The sequence below is a fragment of the Rhinolophus hipposideros genome (genome assembly GCF_964194185.1).
Source record: "Rhinolophus hipposideros genome assembly, chromosome: 4".
Lineage (NCBI taxonomy): Eukaryota > Metazoa > Chordata > Mammalia > Chiroptera > Rhinolophidae > Rhinolophus > Rhinolophus hipposideros.
In genome coordinates, this window is record NC_138050.1 from 99,686,502 (window position 1) to 99,707,869 (window position 21,368).

Genomic DNA, 21,368 nt, shown 5'->3' on the forward strand with positions numbered 1-21,368 from the left:
ATCACATCTTTCCTTTAAAATCAGAAGCCATTCATTTCAAATATCATCTTTCATCTCTACGAAATGGAGATGCATTACGGCTTTTTGTTTTCTTAGTGTTCAGTGCTAAATGAGAAGCTTGAACAATTGCTCCAGGCTTTGCACACGGATTCCCAGGCAGCTCCACTTCCCCCAGGCATCAGCCCTCTCCTCGTAGAAGAAGATACTGTGGAATCTTCTAGTGAAGAATCCTTGAGTGAAAGCAGAGAACAGCTCTTGGATGACACGACAAGAAAGTCCTCCCAGAAAGCCATCAAACCAAAGGAAATAATGTTGCGGGCAAACAGTTTAAAGAAAGCAGTGAGGCAAGTCATTGAAGAAGCTGGAAAAGGTACAAATGAACACACTTAGCTTTTGAAGACATTAGCAACATTCTTATCACAAATGCAGTGAAATTTTCATACTGGTCAGACTGGACACACTTAAAATGTTTTCTTGAAGACAAGATAGAAGAAGATAAATCCATTAAAGTGAAATTTGTGCTTAATCCTATTTATTGTTGGAGTAGTACGGATCAGCATATTAATGATACATAACATAAAATCTCAGAAATAAAGTACACTGGAAACATTGAAATGAACTTGAAAATTATTTAAATACAATTTTTAAGATTTAAAATCTTTTTTTCTTAATTGGAATCTGTTAAATTCTAAACAAAAATCAAACCTGTAATCTCCTTGGAAAATATTTTCTTAACATTTATTTCCTAAATGTTTATGTTGCTTTTTTAAGAGTTTATAAAAGTTTTGCCTATATTTTACTTTTTATATTAATATGTATATACTTCTCGTAGAATATTCATAGTAGACTAAAACTTAATTTTAATATAAATAATAAATCCAAAAACCCTTTACAGATTGTAACTTGGATTTGTATTTCAGTCTCTAAAATATATCTTATTTTTTCTTTTAATAAAAATACAATTTTGACAGATTTATTTAGTTTTATAATCTCTAGTACTTATAGACATTACACCCAAGTTCATTGCCGATTAGTGTTTATTTGTGAATATGGGATTTCTTTTGGTTGATGTTTCCGTTTTTTTCTAACCGTTTTTTTCTAAATATTAATATTTATGGATTTTATTTTTACATGTTCAAATGTGTTTATCTTCTTACTACTTAAAGTTATGGACGACCAGACAGTTCACCCCTGTGAACAAGTCAATCAGTCATTTGATTATGATAGCACAGAAACAGATGAATCTAAAGAAGAATCCAAAGACGATGATACAAAAGAATCATTAACTGGTAAGAAAACTATGATAAAATTATTTTGGAATTAAATAAATGTAATTTTGCTTTTAGTTTTCAAAAAGCTTATCAGTTTGAAATATACTATTTGTATTTTTATTTTCAAGTAGAATTTAAAGCTTACATATTCATGAATACTAAAACAATAAAGGTAACATTGTTTAGACTGTTAAGTAGTCTCACGTCTCCTTGTTATTATATAATCTAGAGATTATCATAGTAAGCTAAGGAGAATGGGACCCGATATGCCTAAATATCTTAATTTTCCTGAAGAATGAAGGAACAAACACCGAAATCAGCAGATTTTAACCTATTTTAGCCCACAGATTCCTTTGAGAATTATGTGAAAGCTGCAGGGTCCACATGCATAAAATTTGGCATTTAAATAATTCATCAGTTCCTTGAGTCCATGGATCAGCATAGGTGGCTGATAATCCTTATTGATAAATTAAGCCTTAAAATGATAGGATATCTAGTTACAACACTTTCTCTACTGAAATTATTTTTGCCAGTAAATTAAGAAGTAGTTGCCATACAATATTATTCTGCTTCAGCCTCAAACCAAAAAAAAAAAAAAAAGAAAAGTGAAAGTAGTTTTAGGTTTGAGTTGAGGATGGATTTATGTTAATACTTTTAATATATCATATAGTGTAATGGAAAAATTAATTTACTAGAATAAAACAAAGCAGGAATTAAAATATTAATGAAGATGAGAGGATAATATGAAAATAATTACATAGTACCAATGAAAAGTCAACATACCAGAACTGTTTGCATTCATTAAATTTTTACTTTCATTACATATAAACTAGGGCAGATTACTTAACTTCTCTGTGCTTTCCTCATTTGTAAAATGGGGATAAAAATGTAGCTACTCCATAATGTACCTATTTATTGCGAGGGTTAAATAACTTAATATGTGTACAGTGCCTAGAATAGTGACTGGTACATCATGCTGTAAGAGTGTTTACTGTCAGTTTCATTAATATTATTCCTACTACTGTCACTGCTGCTGCTACTAATTACATTAACTTTGAAAGAATATTTCTTAATTGTATTTAAAACTCTTTGAGACTTGAAAATTAGACCTTACAGGCCTCACATGTCTGGCATACAACCAATACACACATAATCTACTACCTTAGTCCTTTGAGCCTGCATAAGTACCTACTCCAACACACAACCCAGTTCTATAACTCAGATCTTTTCGTCCTTGTATGTCCCTGTTGCAGCCTGTAATCCAATGCAAGCATACTTTATAACTCCTTGGACAGAGGCTCATTGGTTCAAACTCACTTTCTCTCCATCCTACTTTTATGCCCAGCTCTAATTGTTAGAAAGTTTTTCTTTATGTTGAGCTTTATATTTTCTTCCTTAAATTTCTACCCATGATTACAATGATTATCGATAAAGTTTTATGTGTGATAATGTTAACAGTAATGATTAATGGTACTTGTGCAGTGCTTTACAGTTAGTTTAAAAGCGATTTCACACATTATTCCACTCTGTTGGAGTTGATGCCGAATGACAGCGTTAAATGGTACTGAAGACAGCTTTTATGGCACCATCTCCTCTTTCCACACCTTATACATTTTTTTCCAGGTTATCGCTCCTAAATTCTTCTATCAATCTTTGACTTGATTTCAAACTTTTTGTTTTCCTAGTTGCACGCATTTGGTCAATGTTTAACTTAAAATATGCCATTTTGAACAACATTCTTCCGACATTTGTATAATAGCACAGTGATACCATACACTACTCACTCTGGACATTTTTGATGTTATAAAGACTACCCCACATTTCTGGCTTGAAGTATTTAAATAGTGATACTATGTAAACCTGGTTTCTTCCTCCTGTTTTTGTGCAAGTGATTTTTTTAACCTAATTACAGTAGTGTACACTCATCCTTATGAATTTTTATCTTTTTGATTTGGATCTATCATTTCACCTTGCTAAAGTCTATTGAAACTTGATTCTATCATCTCGAGTTTACTTTATCTGGAATTAGATAAGCAGGCCATGTATGTTTCATCCATTAAAAAATGACTCAGGAAGGGTTGACCGTGGAGTCGTTACAATATGCTGCTAGATGAGTCCCCCTAAAATAACAACTGTCTTTGGAGGAGTGGTTTTTCAGTACTCATTGTTAATGGTTTTTCAGTCAGCTACCGTCCCACCTTACTATACTCTCATGAACTTGATACTTCATTGTAGTCTACAAAGGAAACAGAAACAGAGGTATAGAGCTATAGATACTGATATTGAAATAGACATAGGTTATACAAGTCTTCAATGGTGCAGTATTGGGTCTATTGTTTGGCTAGTAATCCAGTTTAGTTCTAATTAGTAGCAATAGAAGTGTTTCTATATTAAGTAATCTTTACGTTTTGAAGCACACTCATTATATTATCACTATTTTGTGTAATAATTCATATGCCTGAGATGTGTAAAATACAGCATGTTAATAAGATTAATGAGATATTTAAGAAGAACCATGAAGCATTAATTTATTTACCTGAAATTGAACATCAATCTTAGTCAGTAAGACACTCTCTGCTTTTTATCACAGATGAATATCAAAAGGTTGTTTTTATTAGAAATTAGCTCCAGGGCTCCCATACATCAAAAAAAAAAAAAAAAAAGAGAGAGAGAGAGAGAGTGTCTGTTCTGCTGTTTTTCTTTAGTGCAATTGGATTGTTTTTGAACAGAGAGAAGAGAGTGTAAGATTAATATAGTTAGTTTGTAATTAGTCTTAGGGTAAGTAAAGGTAATTAAGTTTTAGAGTACTTTTAAATTGAGTTTGAGGATTACTGTTTTTTTAAACATTCGCCAATAGCTCCTAAATTAGTTAAACATACAATTTGCTCTTCATTAAAATGACCCAGATTAGGCAGAATTAAATCTCTCTTTTCGTTGTTAACTTTGAAAGTAATTCTCTCTTAGAACAATTTTTAAAATGTATTGCACTTTTACAAATATATGATAGAAGTGTTTGGGGCAAATAGTTTTGAATAAATAATTGAGAAGTACAAGAAAAGTATGCTGCTTTCATTTGAAAAAATACTGTTTTTACTCTCTAGAGAAGAAAATGTTAATTCATGTTTTACATATTAGCTCTGGGAGTCACATTAATTAAATTTGATCATTCACCTAACATTTATGAGACAAGGATTGCACTGGTAATATATATTATAACACGTTTCATTTTCAAAAACTATCAGTTTCAGAATTTCTGTTTATCTTTAAATGTGGGGTGATTACATTCAAATTATGAGTATTATAGACCTGTAATTATGATAGGCATCTCTTTTCTGCTGATCTCCATCTATTTGAAATGAGAAATCAAGATATCTACCTGTGGCAGAGTCCCTCCGTGTAGTAAATCTCAAAAAAAATGAAAACAAAATGGTAAAAGAATAGGTAAGCACAGTGTAATATTTGCAGTTCCACTGATTGATTTAAACATGTATTAAATTATTTTAGGTCTGGAATTTATAGGGGCTTGCTTTATTTTTATAACATTATCATTTCCTCCTTTTAATCTATACCCTATGCCAACAGTGAAAACTGCACCTCGGTCTCCAGATGGTCAGGCAAGCCGTTGCCAGACTGACTCTGGCCCTGGTCCAACTGTGGCTGCCAGCAAAGAGAACCTCCCCGTGCTCAATACCAGAATAATCTGCCCAGGTAGTACCCGTTCTGAAACATGGTATATTTTTAAGTATTTCTGTGAAAATGTATAAGTATTCTTTTCCATGAGCTACAGAAACATGTTCTTAAAGATAAATGTCCCTTTAGGAGAATGTTCTTGGTACTCTAATCAATCAGAATCCAGATCCTAGACTTGTATGTGTATAAGAATTACCTAAGAAATAGTAAAATGCGTGTTTATGGGCCCTGCCCTGAGAAATTTTGATTGAGTAGTTCTAGAGTGGAGTCCAGGAATCTGCATTTGTTAGGTACCCAAGGTAAACCTGATCCTATATTCCACTACCTTTTAAATATCTTCACAGCTTTCCCTTTAGTTTTAAGCCACAAGTCTCTCTGCATTTATTTTTAGACTAGTAATATTGCTTCATTTTGGAACATCTGAGGAATCTATTCTAGACCTGATAAGATGACTTTACCTTGGGATTAGGTTGGTACTAGTGGAAACCAAAGGACTTGTGTAGCAGAGAAGGGAAATACAGACGTCTCAGAGGCCTCCTTAACTACTAGCTGTTTGAGTTGGTGAAAACTCTCCAGATTCACCAAATTACACCCTCAAAATCAAGGTGTAACACAAGTTATTTTTATAGGTGAATCACAATTCAATAATAATAGTTCAAGACATTAGTACTCCACTTTCAATAGTGGATTGAACAACTACACAAAGATCAATGAGAAAATAGGAGACTTGAAATCACATAAAACAAGTAGACCTAACAGATGTTTATCGAACACTCCACCCAACAACAGCAGAATACACACTCTTCTCAAGTGCATTTGGAACATTCTGCAGGATATACCATATATTAGGCCATAAAATAATTCTCAGTAAATTTAAAAGGATTGAAATTATACAAACAATGTTCTCTGAGCACAATAGAATGAAATTAGAAGCCAATTACAGAGTGATATTGGAAAATGCACACATATATGGATCAAAGGAAAACAATCACAAGAGAAAGTAAAAATAGTTTCATATGAATAAAAACAAAAATTTATTTGATGGAGTTAAAGCAGTACTTAGAGAGAAATTTATAGCTGTAAATGCCCATATTAAAGCATAACTTTCTACCTTACTAAACTGGAAAAAAGAAGAGCAAACTAAATCTAAAGTAGCAGTAGGAAGTAAATAAATAAAAATTAGAGTGGAAATAAACTGAGACTAGATAACAATGCAGTAAAACAATGAACCCAAAAGTTGGTCTGTAAACAGATTAACAATTGACAAACCTTTTTGCTAAACTGACCAAGAACATAGAAAAGATTCAAATTGCAATGAAAGAGGAGGAGTCACTATGGACCTTACAAATAGAAAGGATTATAAGGGAAAACTATAAAATATTGCATATCAACAAAAGAGAGAACCTAGATGAATGGACAAACTCCTGGAAACAGCAAACTCCTGGAAACAAAACTGATTCAAGAAGAAATAGAAAATCTGACTAGGCCTAAAACAAGTAGAGAGATTGAATTAGTAATCGAAAACTTCCTTCAAAGAAAAGCCCAGAACCATATTGCTTCAGTGATGAAGTATAAAGAATGATTAACACCAATCCTTCACAAACTCTTTCAAAAACTAGAAGAGGAAAAAACACTTTCCAAGTCATTCTGTGAGGCTAGTGACCCTGATACCTAAATCAGTCAAAAGACATCACAAGACAACTACAGACCAATATTCGTTATGAATAGCAACACAAACATCCTCAACAAAATACTACCTAATTGAATCCAACAGTGCGTAAGAATTATACACCATGACCAAGTGATGTAAGGTTGATTCAACATATGAAAATCAATTAATGTGATAAACCATATTAAAAGACTATAGGACAAAAATCACATAGTCATCTCAATGGATACAGATAAAAGCATTTTGATTCAACACCCCCTGATGGTAAAACACACAACTAGAAATAGAAAAGAACTTCTTCAACCAGATAAAGAATATCTGTGAAAAACCTACAACTAACGTAATATGTAATGATAAAAGTCTGAAAGCTTTCTCTCTAACATCAGGAACGAGAAAAGATGTCCACCTTCCCACTCCTATTCAACATGGTACTGAAGGTTCTAGCTTGGGAAATTAGGAAACATAAGAATTAAAGACATCTAAGTTGGAAACGAGGAAGTAAAACTGTAACTCTTCACAAATTGACCTTGCATATGGAAAATCCTAAGAAATACATACACACACACACACACACACACACACACACTATTAGAGATAATTAAATGAGTACAACAAGGTTACAGGATAAAAGATTAGTATACAGAAAGTAATTGTATTTCTTTATACTAGTAATGAACAATCTGAACATGAAATTAAGAAAGTATTCCATTTACAATAGCACCAAAATTTTAAAAATTAGGAATAAATTTAAGAAGATGAAAGATTTGAACTCTGAAAATGACAAAACTTGCTGAAAGCAATTAAAGAACACCTAACTAAATGGAAACACACCTGTGTTCATGGATTAGAAGACTTAATATTATTAAGATGGTAACTCATATCAAATTGACTACAGATTCCACGCAATCCATATCAAAATTCCAACTGCCTATTTTGCAGAAATTGACAGGCTGATCTTAAAATTAACATGGAAATACAAAGGACCCCGAGTAATTAAAACAATCTTGAAAAGGAAAAAGAAAGTTGAAGGACACTTCCTTATTTCAAAACTTACCACAAAGCTACAGTAATCAAGACCACATGATACTGCCATAAGAATAGTCATATAGATCAGTGGAACAGAACTGAGAATCTAGAAATAAACTCCTACATTTGTGGTCAATTGATTTTCAACCAATGTGCAAAGGCAGTTATTCAATGGGGAAAGTGTAGTCTTTTTGACTATTGGTACTGGGACAACTAAATATCCGTATGCAAAGAATTAAGTTGGACCCTTCCCTTACACCATATATAAAAATTAACTCATCATGGGTAAAAGAGTTAAACTAAGAGCTAAAACTATAAAACCATAGAAAGACAATACAGATGTAAATGTCCATAACCTTGGAGTAGGGATTGGTTTCTTAGATATGACACCAAAAGCACAGCAACACAAGAAAATATAAATTGGACTTTATCAAAATTAAAGATATTTGTGATTCAAAGGACGCTACCAAGAAAGTGAGATGACAATAGTCCACAAGATGGGAAAAGATATTTGCAAAGAACATATCTGATAAAGTACTAGTATCCAGAATATATGAAGAACTCTTAAAATTCAACAGTAGAAAGACAAATATAAATATCCCAATTTAAAAATGGGCACCTTTGCTGAGTAGACATTTTCCCAAAAAGATATACAAATGGCCAGTAAGCACATGAAAAGATGCTTACACCATTAGTCCTCAGGGAAATGCAAATCAAAAACACAAGGATGGTTATGATAAAAAAAAAAAAGATGATAAAAAGATGAAAAAAAAAGATGATAAAAAGATGACAAATATTGGCAAGGACATCAAGCAATTGAAACTTTCATACATTGCTGATTAGAATGTTAAATGGTGCAGCCATTTTGAAAAATAATTTGACGGTTCCTCAAAGAGTTAAACATAGAGTTAACATATAACCCAGAAATTCCACTACTAGGAGTCTACCCATGAGAATTGAAATTATATGTCTGTACAAAATCTTGTACACAGCTGTTTATACCAACATTATTCATCAGACTGAAAAATGGAAAGAACCCAAATATTCATCAATTGATAAATGGAGAAACAAAATATGGCATATGCAGTGGAATATTAGTTAGCCATTAAAAAAATGAAACACTTCTATACTACAACATGATTACCCTTGAAAACATTATGCCAGGTGAAAGAATCTTGACAGAAAAGCCACGTATTACGTGATTCCATTCATTTAAAATGTCCAAAATGGTCAATCCATAGAGATAGAAAGTAGTTTAGTGGTTTTCAGGGTCTGGGGTCAGGGCAGAATAGAAAATTACTGCTAATAGGTCTGGGGTTTCTTTTGAGGGTAATTAAAAAAAAAAGTTCTACAATTAGATTGTAATGATCATTGCACAACTTCGTGTGGATACTACAGGCAACTGATTTTTACACTTTAAAAGGGCAGATTTTATGGTATATAAATAATATCTCAAAGAAAATATTCAAAGATAAATCCTGAACATGCTTGATCCTGGAGTGGTCTCCCTGTCGAGAGGTCATGTCTCTATTCAAACCTGGAACCTTGGGATAGCCTTTCTGGGCTAAAGCTGTAAATATGGCTAAACTTAAAACATTTTGGAAAATATTATACTTTTCTGTGGGGCAACTAGAGTGTGGCTCATTTACCTCTCCAAACTGTTCTTTCCTCTTATTGGAACGATTGTTTTGTTCATTTATTTACTTATTTAGGCATAATGGAAATTGGCGTAATAAAGTATGCCATAGCATATTCAAACTATGAAATTAAATGACAATAAAATTCATCTTGATTATTTGATAATCAGCAAAACTTCAGTAGGTAAAATAATGAATACTAATCTAATAAGAGCATATGTTGGGAAAAGAATATTTGCTTAAGTAAGAAAGGAGTTTTTTCCCCTAATTTCCTAGTGTTGCATGACGTATTTTTCTTCACTATTTTTTCTCTTTTGTTTGTTTGTTCCCTTAGGCCCCTATTACCTTCTCTCCAGACTGTAGTGCTCCTAGCCTTAATATTAGGTTGCGTGGATAAGATTCATTAGCTTTGTATACCGTAACTAGTTAGTAGAAAGCATGTTGAAATAAATTTGAAGTTTTGCATATTAAAAGTAAGATAAATGCTTCATTTTTTTATGTTCAGTACTGTATTCTTCTTAAATTCATTAATACCCTCTTTTAATACTTCACTACTTATTACTGACACCAACACTGTGTTTTCACATTTGTATATCTGTTAACATTTTCAATTGAATGTTGTTATCTATGCTTTGAGAGTATAGAAGTAACTCCATAACATTTTGGGTAATTTAGCCTTTATTGTAAATTTCTTACAGACTTAACACTTTATTTGCTATAACAAAAGAAGTAATATTTATTTCTTGAAGATATAGAATCATTGGGATGGTAAATAAGAAACTGTCACAAAGAGACTCCGATTTAGGTCCTCATCTGCTTCAAGTTTTTGTTGTTGTTTTGTTATTTTAATGGAAACATATAGATCCTAAGAAGTATTAAAAACCATGTACTTATCAATATCATAGCTCTTAGTTTTGACTAATGAGAAGAGCAGGTACTGCAAACAATGCTTTGGGAGCAAGATATTTGAAATTAGGCCTAAAAACAATGGACTGGCTTTTTCTTTGTTTTTGTTTTTTTTCTTAACGTGTGATCCTGTGTGCATTTTTTCTGGCTAGGTTTAAGAGCAGGACTAGCTGCATCAATTGCTGGGAGTTCTATTATCAACAAAATGTTACTGGCAAATATTGACCCTTGTGGTGCGACGCCATTTATTGACCCAGATCCAGATTCAGTGTAAGAAAATATTTTTGCAAATGTTTTGTTTGGGCTTTTCTTGTTTCTGTGTTATCCTAATGAGACATTTTAAATGTATTGCAATACATAAGCTTCCATATATAAAAATGATCATCAGAGCACATTGATCCATTTGAAATACAGTGGTTTTCACGATCTGTACCTGAGGTGGGATCTTTCCAGCCTTCTGTCTCTGATAACAACTCTGTGGTGGAGTCAGGCACCGGTTACTCTCGTGTCCCTGGAATATTTTATTTACTGACTCTTTCATATCCATATTCTTGCTATTCTTGTCATTTCCTTTTTCACTCTTGCCAAATCTGTCATCTTTCCACATCCAGCCTCTGAGTTTACTTATTTCAGGAAGCTTTTGGCCCACATTGATCTCTTTCCATCTTATACTACTGAAAAACTTTTGGACAGTTCAACATACACTTCCTTTTCCTTCCATATTTAATTTTGCCTTTATTGTATCTCATTTCTCCGCTGACATCCTCAACGACAGTGCCATATTTTAAACTTTGTACTTTCCAAAGCACCTAGAAGAATGGATGAGATTTAGAAGTTTTTTTGCTCAGTAACTATTTGTCCATTGATAAGAATAGAAGTGGAAATGACTTTCTAATGATAAAAAAAAGAGTATTGGCACCTGACTACAGGGCCTTCCCATTTGTGCGTGTAGTGAGGGGCTCACGTAGGAGAGAGAACTAAGATTTTGTTACAATTAGTAGAAAAGTATTACCACGACTCTGTCTCCAGTTAGTCTTGCCCACCATCCCTTTATATGTTATCCAAATTTACATACATGTGCCAGGGTCACGCACATGACCTGTGAATAGGAAGCAATTCCTGCTAAACTTTACTCTCTATCAGGAATGGAGTCTTAACATGGTTTTAAGTGCTATTTTGTGTATAAATTGTCATTTTATGAACCTGAAATTGACTTTTATGTACTTTTCCTTATTATCATAGAGACGGATATTCAGAAAAATGTGTCATGAACAATTACTTTGGGATTGGATTAGATGCAAAAATTTCATTGGAATTCAATAATAAGAGAGAGGAACACCCTGAAAAATGCAGGTAATTTGGTAATAGTAATAATGTTATTACATGAAGGCAGTGTTACTTTAATTTCATTTGTGACCTCTTTTGCTCTCTCCGCCTTTGACGAGTAAATAAATGATAGTCATTGAAACTGCCTGCCAACATGTATTTTTAGGAGCCGAACTAAAAACTTGATGTGGTACGGAGTCCTTGGAACCCGGGAGTTACTACAGAGATCGTACAAGAATTTAGAACAGAGGGTTCAACTTGAGGTAAGTTCATCTCAAGTTCATTTGAAGTACAGACAGTTCATGTTATCTTACTTAGAAAAATGATTCTATTTGTAGGGTGAATTTGGCCTAAATGCTTCTTGATTAGTGTTTAAACACTGTGAAGGGGAAAAATGGAAGTAGTCACCAACTTTCTACTAAAGGTATATAGATAGACACTAGATACAAGTGACACACTTAATTATGATTGTCATTGGCTCCTGAAATTTGGTTGCCAATGTGGAGTCATGGGACCCTGTGGAAAGATAGAGCCATGGGAGTACATTTTAGGGTAGCATTTTTAATGGATTTTCTCATTAAATTTTCAAATTCTGACCCAATTCTAGGATGCCTCAAGATTCATGAATCCCTGAAAAGAACTTTCATCATAAATAGAATCTTTTCGTATAAGTGTATTTTCATTCCAATTATTTCTAACAAGTTAGTAAAAGAAAAAGAGATTTTGACCATTTAAGTTTTTTAGTATTTTTTACTAATTTAAGTAAGAAATTAAGGACAGCTAAAGTTATTTAATCTCCACTAACAGAAAAAAGAAGGCTGGGGACATGACTTTGAAAAGTCTACTGATTTCTGTGAATTACGCTGATGGGCATCTTTCCTATCTTGAATCTTTTTATAACCAGATATTTCTAATAAAGGAATATCCTATACAGTGAAGAATGAACAAATCCTAAGTTTATGGCTCAATGAATTAAACCGAGTATTATTATTGTAGGTGTTATCTTCACACTGGAATGCAGGCTAAAGAGGTGCCTGGCTCAATCGTTAACATTTAAATGTTCTAGGAAAGATAAGCATCTTATACCTTCCACTCTAGAGCACAACTACTAGGTCAGCTAGTTTGATTTATCGGTGCTTGTGAAATTAAGGTAGATGTTCCTGGTTGAAAAGGTACAAAATCTGAAAGGTTCACACTTAGTAAACGCTGTCCTTGACAACCCCATCCCAGGTCAACTTGGGTTCTCTCCGATGTATTGTGCTGTAATCATTCATTTTCTTACCCATGTCCCCTAGTTGGCCACTCTTCTTAAGGACAGGTAGGAAGTTGTATTCCTCTTAGTTTTCCTCAGTGTCTTGAACAATTCCTGGCCCTGTCTTGAGGCAGACAGACAGGTAAATAATCATTTTACCATAATTTGGTAAATACTGTGATTAAGCCCCATAGGCAGCTAGCTTTAAAATGTAAGGAACTATTGTGAATCAGAATGTTTGAATTGCCTTTATTCCTTTAGCTCTTCAGAAATAGTATTTCTAGCCTTGTCTGCTGGTGGTCCAAATTTTGAACAAGACTTATCTTACTTACACAGCTGCATTTAACTCTGTATTGAGCAGCGTTGTTTCCTAACTCTTGGGCTTTGGACCCCTTTGGTATGTTGGCGAAACCATGGACTTCCTCTCTGAGTATTGTTTTTAAATGCATTTACAAAAGAAACCAATACTATTGAAATAAATTAATGAAATTAAGAAATTTAGATGGAACTTCTGAAAATGTTCATTTTTTTCATAGCATTCATTTATAAATCTTGAAGACTGCTCTGAATTTTAAAATTTTTCAATTTATTTTTAGTTTTTTAATTTTTAGTTGTTTATTTAAACTAAAAAAAAAAAAATTCACCCATTTCTCCCATCCCCCCCTCCCCACTTCTTGCAACAACCAATCTCTTTATTTATTCAAATGATATGCCTCCAGTTTTGTTCGGCTTTCTCAAGATTGCTTTGGCTATTTGGGGTTTTTTGTGGTTATATGCAAATTTTAGGATTGTTTGTTCTAGTTCTGTGAAAAATGCTGTTGCAATTTTGATAGGGATTGCATTGAATCTCTGTATTGCTTTGGGTAATATGGAAATTTTAACAATATTAATTTATTTAATCCATGAGCAGGAACTGTCTTTCCATTTATTTGTGTCTTCTTCAATTTCCTTCATTAATGTCTTTCAGTTTTAAATATACAGGTCTTTCATCTCCTTGGTTAAATTTATTTCTGTGTATTTTATTCTTTTTGCTACTATTATAATTGGGATTATTTTCTTAATTTCTTTTTTGATAGTTCATTAGTAGTTTATTAGTTTAAATGGTTTTTTGGTGGAGTTTTCAGAGTTTTCTATATATATCATGTCATCTTCAAATAGTGACAGTTTTCCTTCTTCCTTTTCAATTTGGATGCCTTTTAATTCTTTTTCTTGCCTAATTGCTCTGGCTAAGACTTCTGACAATATGTTGAATAAAAGTGGTGAGAGTGGAAATCCTTGTCTTGTTCCTGATCTTAGAGGGAAAGCTTTTAGCTTTTTACCATGGAGTATAATGTTAGCTGTGGGCTTGTCATATATGGCCTTTATTATAAAATCTTTAAGATTCCTCTGAATTGTTTCTTTAAATATTTGTTTTATATTTATAAAGATAGATTTCTTTTCCATTTTTTAAGTTAGTTATATGATTTAAATGTTTTCTAAACTACACAAAAATACGTGTTCAGTTCATTGGTTTCAGCGAAAGTTTATTATTCTCCTAAATACGTAATGTTCTTTCCTTTAACAAATGCACACTAAGCACCAGCTGTGTTTCAGGAACAGTCCTAGGTGCTGGAATACAGTGTGGACCTTTGAATGTGTTTTCATGAAAAAGTAAAGAAAGGAATTATAAAAGACGCCTGTGGGGGTAAATTGAGTATAACGTATTCCCAGTTATTTAAAATGGTTGAAAAATTGGTTCAAACAGAATTTTCAGTTGATCTAAAGATTGCAGATAATTTTGATTGGGCATTAAAATGCAATTTTTATAAAGTTATGTTAATTATTTCTAGTGAAAGAATTATTTGGTGAAAATCTAGCATTTATTTTAAGTGTGACATCTGCAGGTTCTTTTTTAAAAAATAAGGCTTAAACTTTCTATTCAGTAAGAATTTATTCCTATGTCATATATAATTACTTCACTACCCATATAATATTTTTTCCTTATTAAGCGATAATTTAATTTTCATCTAAGTGATTTAATTAGAAGGCTTGGCGTATAAGATACTTCCCAATGTACATGTGTAGTGTTTTTGGTTTTGGTTCTGACTACTTGAAAAACTCAGTTTTCAGTTTAACCAGTCACCAGTTAGTTACTAAGCACCACCAAAGTACCACGAGTTGTCAGAGACACTAGATGAGATGGTGGGAACCCAGACTCCACCCTCACAGACGCCGCTTTCAGAAGAATGCTTAAAATAAGGACAAAGATGACCATAATAAAAGTGAGAATATCCTAAGTGACCTGGAAAAAAAAAATTAAGAAAAGTACTGCCTGATTTTGGTTGAAAGAAGAGGTAAAAGTGTTTTTTGGTTTAAATTGGTTTTCTGTAACAACTTCTGCTATAGTTATTTATACTTTTAATGTTTTTAAATTAAAAAAATAAGGTAAGGGTAATGTGTAGGAATATATTTACAGGAGAGCAAACAGTACCGATACCTTTTCCTCCCTCATCCTTTGTGTTTGGTATTCTCGTGGCTTCCAAGCTAGTGGTTTTACTCTTTTTATCTAACCTGTAAGCTTTTTACCTTACAGTGTGATGGGCAATATATTCCTCTGCCCAGTCTGCAAGGAATAGCAGTATTGAACATTCCCAGCTATGCCGGAGGCACTAACTTTTGGGGTGGAACTAAAGAGGATGATGTAAGTATTTCCTTGCTCTTTCCAGATTCTAGAGGCTGCTCACATTCGTTGACTTGTGGCTCCTTCTTCCGTCTTCAAAGCCAACAAAGGCAGCTTGAGTGTTTCTCACGTTACATAATTTTGGTCTCCTCCTCTGCCTCCCTCTTCTACGTTTAATACCTTTGTGATTACATTGGGCCCCGCCCATATCATCCAGGATAACCTCCCCAGCACAAGGTCCCTAATTTGATCACGTCTTTTGACATCTAAGGTAACATTGTCATATAAGGTAACATTCACAGGTGCCAGGGACTAGGACATGGACATTTTCGGGGTGGAGAAAGGGACATCATCCTACCTGCCTTAATACCTTTCTTTACTTTTAGTTTTCTAAATTTATGTGATATTATTATTCTTGTTTTTAGAAATGTTAAGGCTTATTTAGCCATTGAGGTTTAGGGCTATTTTTTATTGCTTTTTATAGTTTCCTGTAATAAAAGGAGAAAAGCACAACCTAACAAATGTAATTGTTCTAAAAATAATATTGAAAAAGAGAGGGCACAATTATTAAAGTATATAGAACATAAAAATGAGAAGTGTTATCACGATCTTGTTTGAAGCGTCACATACACTGAATGATAGGCCCTTTGATTTGAGGCTTATGACATAATGGTTCCCACCAATCCGTTTTCTCTTAAATAAGCAGGCAGGGGATTAAAGTAAATTGGAAAGTATTTGTAGTTTTCATGATATGAATATATTCCAATCCTATTGGCATATAAAAACTAACATTTGTGGTCAATTTTTTGTCAGCCTTTCACTTCTCTTAAATATTTTAAGGGGAAGAAATCAGTGAGATTAAGATCAATAAAACTGACATTCCTTGACACCAACTAGGTAGCCAGACAATGTTCTGAGAGCTACACGTTCATTATTTAATACCAACAATTTTTATCTAAATTTTACCAATGAAGAAACTGACACTAAGTGCGCACAGTTAGTAGGTAGCAGAGGCAGAGTCTAAAACTAGGCAGTCTGATAACAAAAATGATGAGAAATTATCAATGTTTGAAAATGTGTCTCCTGATATTTTCAGTGAGAGTTTTAATTAGTATACTACTTTATATTCAGTAATTTTTTCAGAGGCCTAATTATTTATGAATAGTAAAAAGAGAGTAAAGGGGACAAAGTAATACAGGTGAAATTTAAATTTTTAGGTTAGATTAATTTTGTGAAAATGCAGTTAACGTCAAAGCAAAGTAAGCCTACGTGATTCTTAGCCCCTGCGGTTTCTATTTCCATATTCTCCAACACCCTATAAAGTTCTTGTATTAAGATATAAAGCACGTATCCATACTGTTTGTAACCTTGAAAGATTTCCCTTAGAATATACCGAGTGAATTGGATCAACACCTGCGTGTTCATTAGCTTTAACCTTATGAAATCTATATCACCTTTTGGGTTTTTTAGGTTTCTTAAAATTACATGCTTTATTTTATCAAGACCTCTGAGTTATATATGAACAGATATTTAATATATTTTGTATCAAGATGAATCACTTGGAAATATAATTGTTTACTAGTCCAAAGAGTGCTTTATAAGGGGCATGAGTATTATAGCCACATGGGTCCTAAAACCTTTTTTTATTACGTTGTTTGAAGCTATCTTTAGTGTTTTGGTTTTTTTGGCCTTGGATTGCCACGTCCTAGTACCATTCACTTACTTTTCTGCTTACTATTTTTATGTGTTTTTTTAAAATATGTCTATTGCAGAGTTTACCTTGCTTGATGTGCCGCTTCACTTAAACCTTAGTTTCATTAGCAGAAGTCACATGTCGTTTTTCCTTTCAGATATTTGCTGCACCATCATTTGATGACAAGATCCTGGAAGTCGTTGCAATATTCGATAGTGTGCAAATGGCAGTTTCAAGGGTCATTAAACTCCAGCATCATCGAATAGCCCAGGTTTGTTTTTCTAATTGAGCCACGGGGGCGTTATTTCAAATGACTCCTGTATCATATAGTCATCTATAAAATATTGACTTTCTTATTATGTTAGTTATTGCTGTGCTGTTGTAAGTGGAAAAGAATGGACTATGGTCAAACTTGAATGCAGATTGCATGTCAGTTTCCTGGGATGATTTGAACTCTTTAACCTGTTTTATTTCAGTGCCGTACAGTAAAAATCACTATACTTGGTGATGAGGGCGTCCCTGTGCAGGTGGATGGTGAAGCTTGGGTGCAGCCTCCAGGGATTATCAAAATCGTGCACAAAAACAGAGCTCAGATGCTAACAAGGGACAGGGTATGTGACTACAAAAATTCTTCTAGATTTTTATCAAGACTTTAAAAAAAAATCATAAATTGTTATGAAAAAAGATTTAAGGAAATCTTAAGGAAAAAGATTTAAAAACCAAGGAAAACGATTTAAGTCGTCTTTTAAATCTGACATTTAAGCCATTGTGGTTTTAAATATGAACAAATATTTGTATAGTTGCTTTTTTTAAATTAACGGATTAAATTTATTTAGGTCCGCAGAAAACATTGAGCAGAAAATACAGAGAATTCCAATTCTATTCCCGCATACCTCATCACCTCCTCAAAAAACACATAAATTCCCCTATTATTAACATCTGGTATTAGTACGTTTATCACAATTGATGAGCCAATAATCGGCACATTGTTGTTAACTCAAATCCGTAGTTTACATTACTCATTGTGTTGTACATTCTATGGATTTTGACAAATGTATAATCACTTGTATCCACCGCTACAGGGTGATACAGAATAGTTTCACTGCCCTAAAAATTTTTTACCCCACCTCTCCACACCCCTCCCTCCCTGACCCCAGCCTCTGGCAACCACCAAACTTTCCAATATCTCTATAGTTTTGCCTTTTCCACAATATGCATTTTTAATTAAGGTCGCACACATAACAAATAAGACTGCCCATGTCCATCCTACCTATTATACATATAATAGTAAAGATTGAAACGTGGTGTTTTTTTAACTTTTTAGTAATATATTCACCATCACCGATGATACTACTTTTTATTCATTGCAATACACTGGAAAACTTTATATGTTTTGTACTTATGGTTTATTTAATGAGATGTTATTTAGGAAAAAGGCAATAGTAGTTTCGAAGTCATTCATATAATATCTAAATACACCATTATTTGGACCTCAGAACTCTTAACAGTTCACTGTAATATTAATTTTAAATAGGCTTTCGAAAGCACTTTGAAATCGTGGGAAGATAAACAGAAGTGTGATTCTGGTAAAGCCGTTCTTCGAACCCATTTGTACATCCAGCATGCTGTGGACCTGGCGACCGAGGAGGTGTCTCAGATGCAGCTGTGCTCCCAGGCTGCGGAGGAGCTCATCACCAGGTGTGGTGGGCCTGCTGGCTTGGGGGCTGTGACAGCGCTGGGCTGGCCACTGTTTTATTGGTTTTCATACGTCATTTCTGTTGTTTGAGGTATCTAAAAGAGATGCATTTACTCTCCTCCATTTTTCCCCTCCACACCTGCTCTCCCCTTCATCAGATCCCCTCCAACAAGGACAGACCCACACCTGTGTTCTCTACAGAACAGATCTGGGATTTCCTGAAACACATGAAGATGTATTCTGCCACACCGTACGCTTTCCATTACTGTTTGTTTCCCCAGTTTATACACAGGCTTCACACTACACTACTCACTTACATACTGCTTTATAATTAATTATTAATTAAATGTTGATGGAATGTAGAAGGAAATATAAACATTAATTAACTCTGCTCCTGAGGAGAGTGGAGGTGGGGGGTGGGAAGAGTCCAAGAATCAGTTTCTGACAAACACATCACAGAGATTGCGAGACTACACAGAAATTAATTTTACTAGACAGAAAAGAAAGAGATAAACACCAAGTTTTACGAGTATAAAACAGATAAAAGTCAGTATGGCCAGGAGTACACTTCAAAAGAGAGGCGGAACCATGGACAGGTTTCTTATCTCCTCTTTGCCTCTATCTTCTCTACCAGATGGGGATAATAAGAGCTTTTTTACCAGGTCGCTGGGAATGGTAAATGAGACCCACCGTGGACAGTCCTCATTAGCACTTCATGCCTGGCATATTTTGTGTTCTCTGAATGGTAGCTATTACATTCTTTCTGCACCTTCATCTGGTCATTAATCAAAATGTTGAGAAGGAAAACAAAGCTCAGTGGTACTAGGGGCTTACTCACCTGCTCCCCCCCATTCCTTATTCTCCTTTTTAAATATTTGTTAGACACCTAGAATATACTAGACATTAGAGATATGAAAGAAAAGATATACACTCCCTCCTACTAGAAAACAACATTCAAAATTAGAATAAAGTATAACTGCCAGGTACCGAGTAGCTAACAGTTAACATAGGGAAAATGACTGTTAGTCAGCTAAATCCATGTAATTGCATTCCTGTCCATCTTAGCTTCTCTTTCACAGAGACAGTAGTTTTAGAGTAAATACATCTCTTTAGGTGCCACAGACAACTTCTATGGACTCCAGTTTACAGTAGGTTTTCTCCCCCACCAATTTGAAATATAGTTGACATACAATTGAAGTATAGTTGACATAAAATTGAAGTATAGTTGACATAAAATTCGTATGTATTTAAGTAAGTGATGATTTGCATACACTAAAATGGTTCCCACAATCAAGATAATTCATACAGTATGGAAAACAGTATGGAGGTTCCTCAAAGAAATATGAAATAGAACTACAGCATTTTCTCGGAACCAAAATATACTCCCTTGAAACCAAAATACACTTCCTATATTATCATCCTATCAACCAACCAAATAACCTTATGGGAAAAAAAGGAAGTGAAGGCTTGGCCAGGCGTGGGTTTGGTCAGCCTAGTTTGTTTCCCCATCTGTTGTTTTAAATTTTGCAAAAGATGAAAATCAGGCTTACTCGTCAATTTTCAGAATTTATTCATTCAATATTTAACAAGTAGTTTTGAACCTCTTCTGTGTTCCAGCCCCCGTGGTTGGCACTGCATCGCAGCCCCTCTTCTTAATTTACTGGCAGAGGAGTAGGAGGGCACAGTGTGGCTGAAGCACTGTCCCAGGTCACTCAGTGGGCACTGTGGTCACATGGGATGCCAGAGGGAGGCAGTGAGGGACAGCTGCCTGGAGGAAGTGATCTGTCCCCTGAGTCTTGAGAGAAAAGTAAGAGAAGGAGAAGATAAGCATGGGAGCCGGCCTGTGCAAAGGCCCAGAGGCGTGTGAATGCCTGGTGCTTTCTGGAAATCTCAGGGAGTTTGGGCTGACTGACAATGTTGACATGGTAGATTTGAGGGTGTGGAAAATGTGGATGGAGAGTGGAGGAGGGGCCATATGTTTATCAGGGTGTTTTCGGAAGCAGTGGGTAGCACTGTCTGTAAGACAGCAAAGCTGGGGCAGGGTGAACATGTCAGGAGGGTCCCAATAGGAAACGGTGGATTGAGACAGGAGAGATGGAAGGAGAAGAGCGATTTAAGATGGGTTAGGAAGAGGAGCAGATTCTGAGCATGGTGGGTTCCATGTTGGACCACAGAGTTTCAGTCATGTTAGAGATACCTAGGAGATTCCGTTGGCAGTTGGAAGTGTCGATCTGAAGTTGATCGACCTCTTTCTCTTTCTGAAAATTACAATAATGTTTACTCATCTCTCCTCTTCTGATAAATAACCTATTCTTCATGATTTCTCAAGGTCATTGGTAAGAATGCTGAGGTGACAGTTAAGTTCCTTTGGGCCTTGGATATCAATTGTATGACCTCTAGGAATTAAACTCTTTCTTTTACTCTTGATTCAACTATACAGGGCTTCTGTCTGTTCTACCCTTTCCAGATCAAAGATTATTCTTCGTGAAGACATGAGAAGTGAAAAGAGTTTGAAGAGTCTTGCCTTCTTGCTCATCTGCAAA

At 34.3% G+C, this 21,368-nt stretch overlaps 1 protein-coding gene across 6 annotated transcripts in view; it reads left to right on the top strand.

Annotated features, from left to right (window-relative positions):
- Nucleotides 1-21,368, top strand: part of DGKH (diacylglycerol kinase eta) — a 164,304-nt gene that overhangs the window by 128,478 nt on the left and 14,458 nt on the right. For all 6 annotated transcript variants that reach the window (XM_081046611.1, XM_081046613.1, XM_081046610.1 and 3 more), the window contains exons 16-25: nt 97-370; nt 1,167-1,289; nt 4,854-4,979; nt 10,352-10,469; nt 11,442-11,552; nt 11,692-11,788; nt 15,350-15,457; nt 17,287-17,400; nt 17,606-17,740; nt 18,664-18,827. In XM_081046611.1, the coding sequence (XP_080902737.1) occupies nt 97-370; nt 1,167-1,289; nt 4,854-4,979; nt 10,352-10,469; nt 11,442-11,552; nt 11,692-11,788; nt 15,350-15,457; nt 17,287-17,400; nt 17,606-17,740; nt 18,664-18,827 (1,370 nt within the window). The remainder of the gene's footprint in view (nt 1-96; nt 371-1,166; nt 1,290-4,853; nt 4,980-10,351; nt 10,470-11,441; nt 11,553-11,691; nt 11,789-15,349; nt 15,458-17,286; nt 17,401-17,605; nt 17,741-18,663; nt 18,828-21,368) is intronic.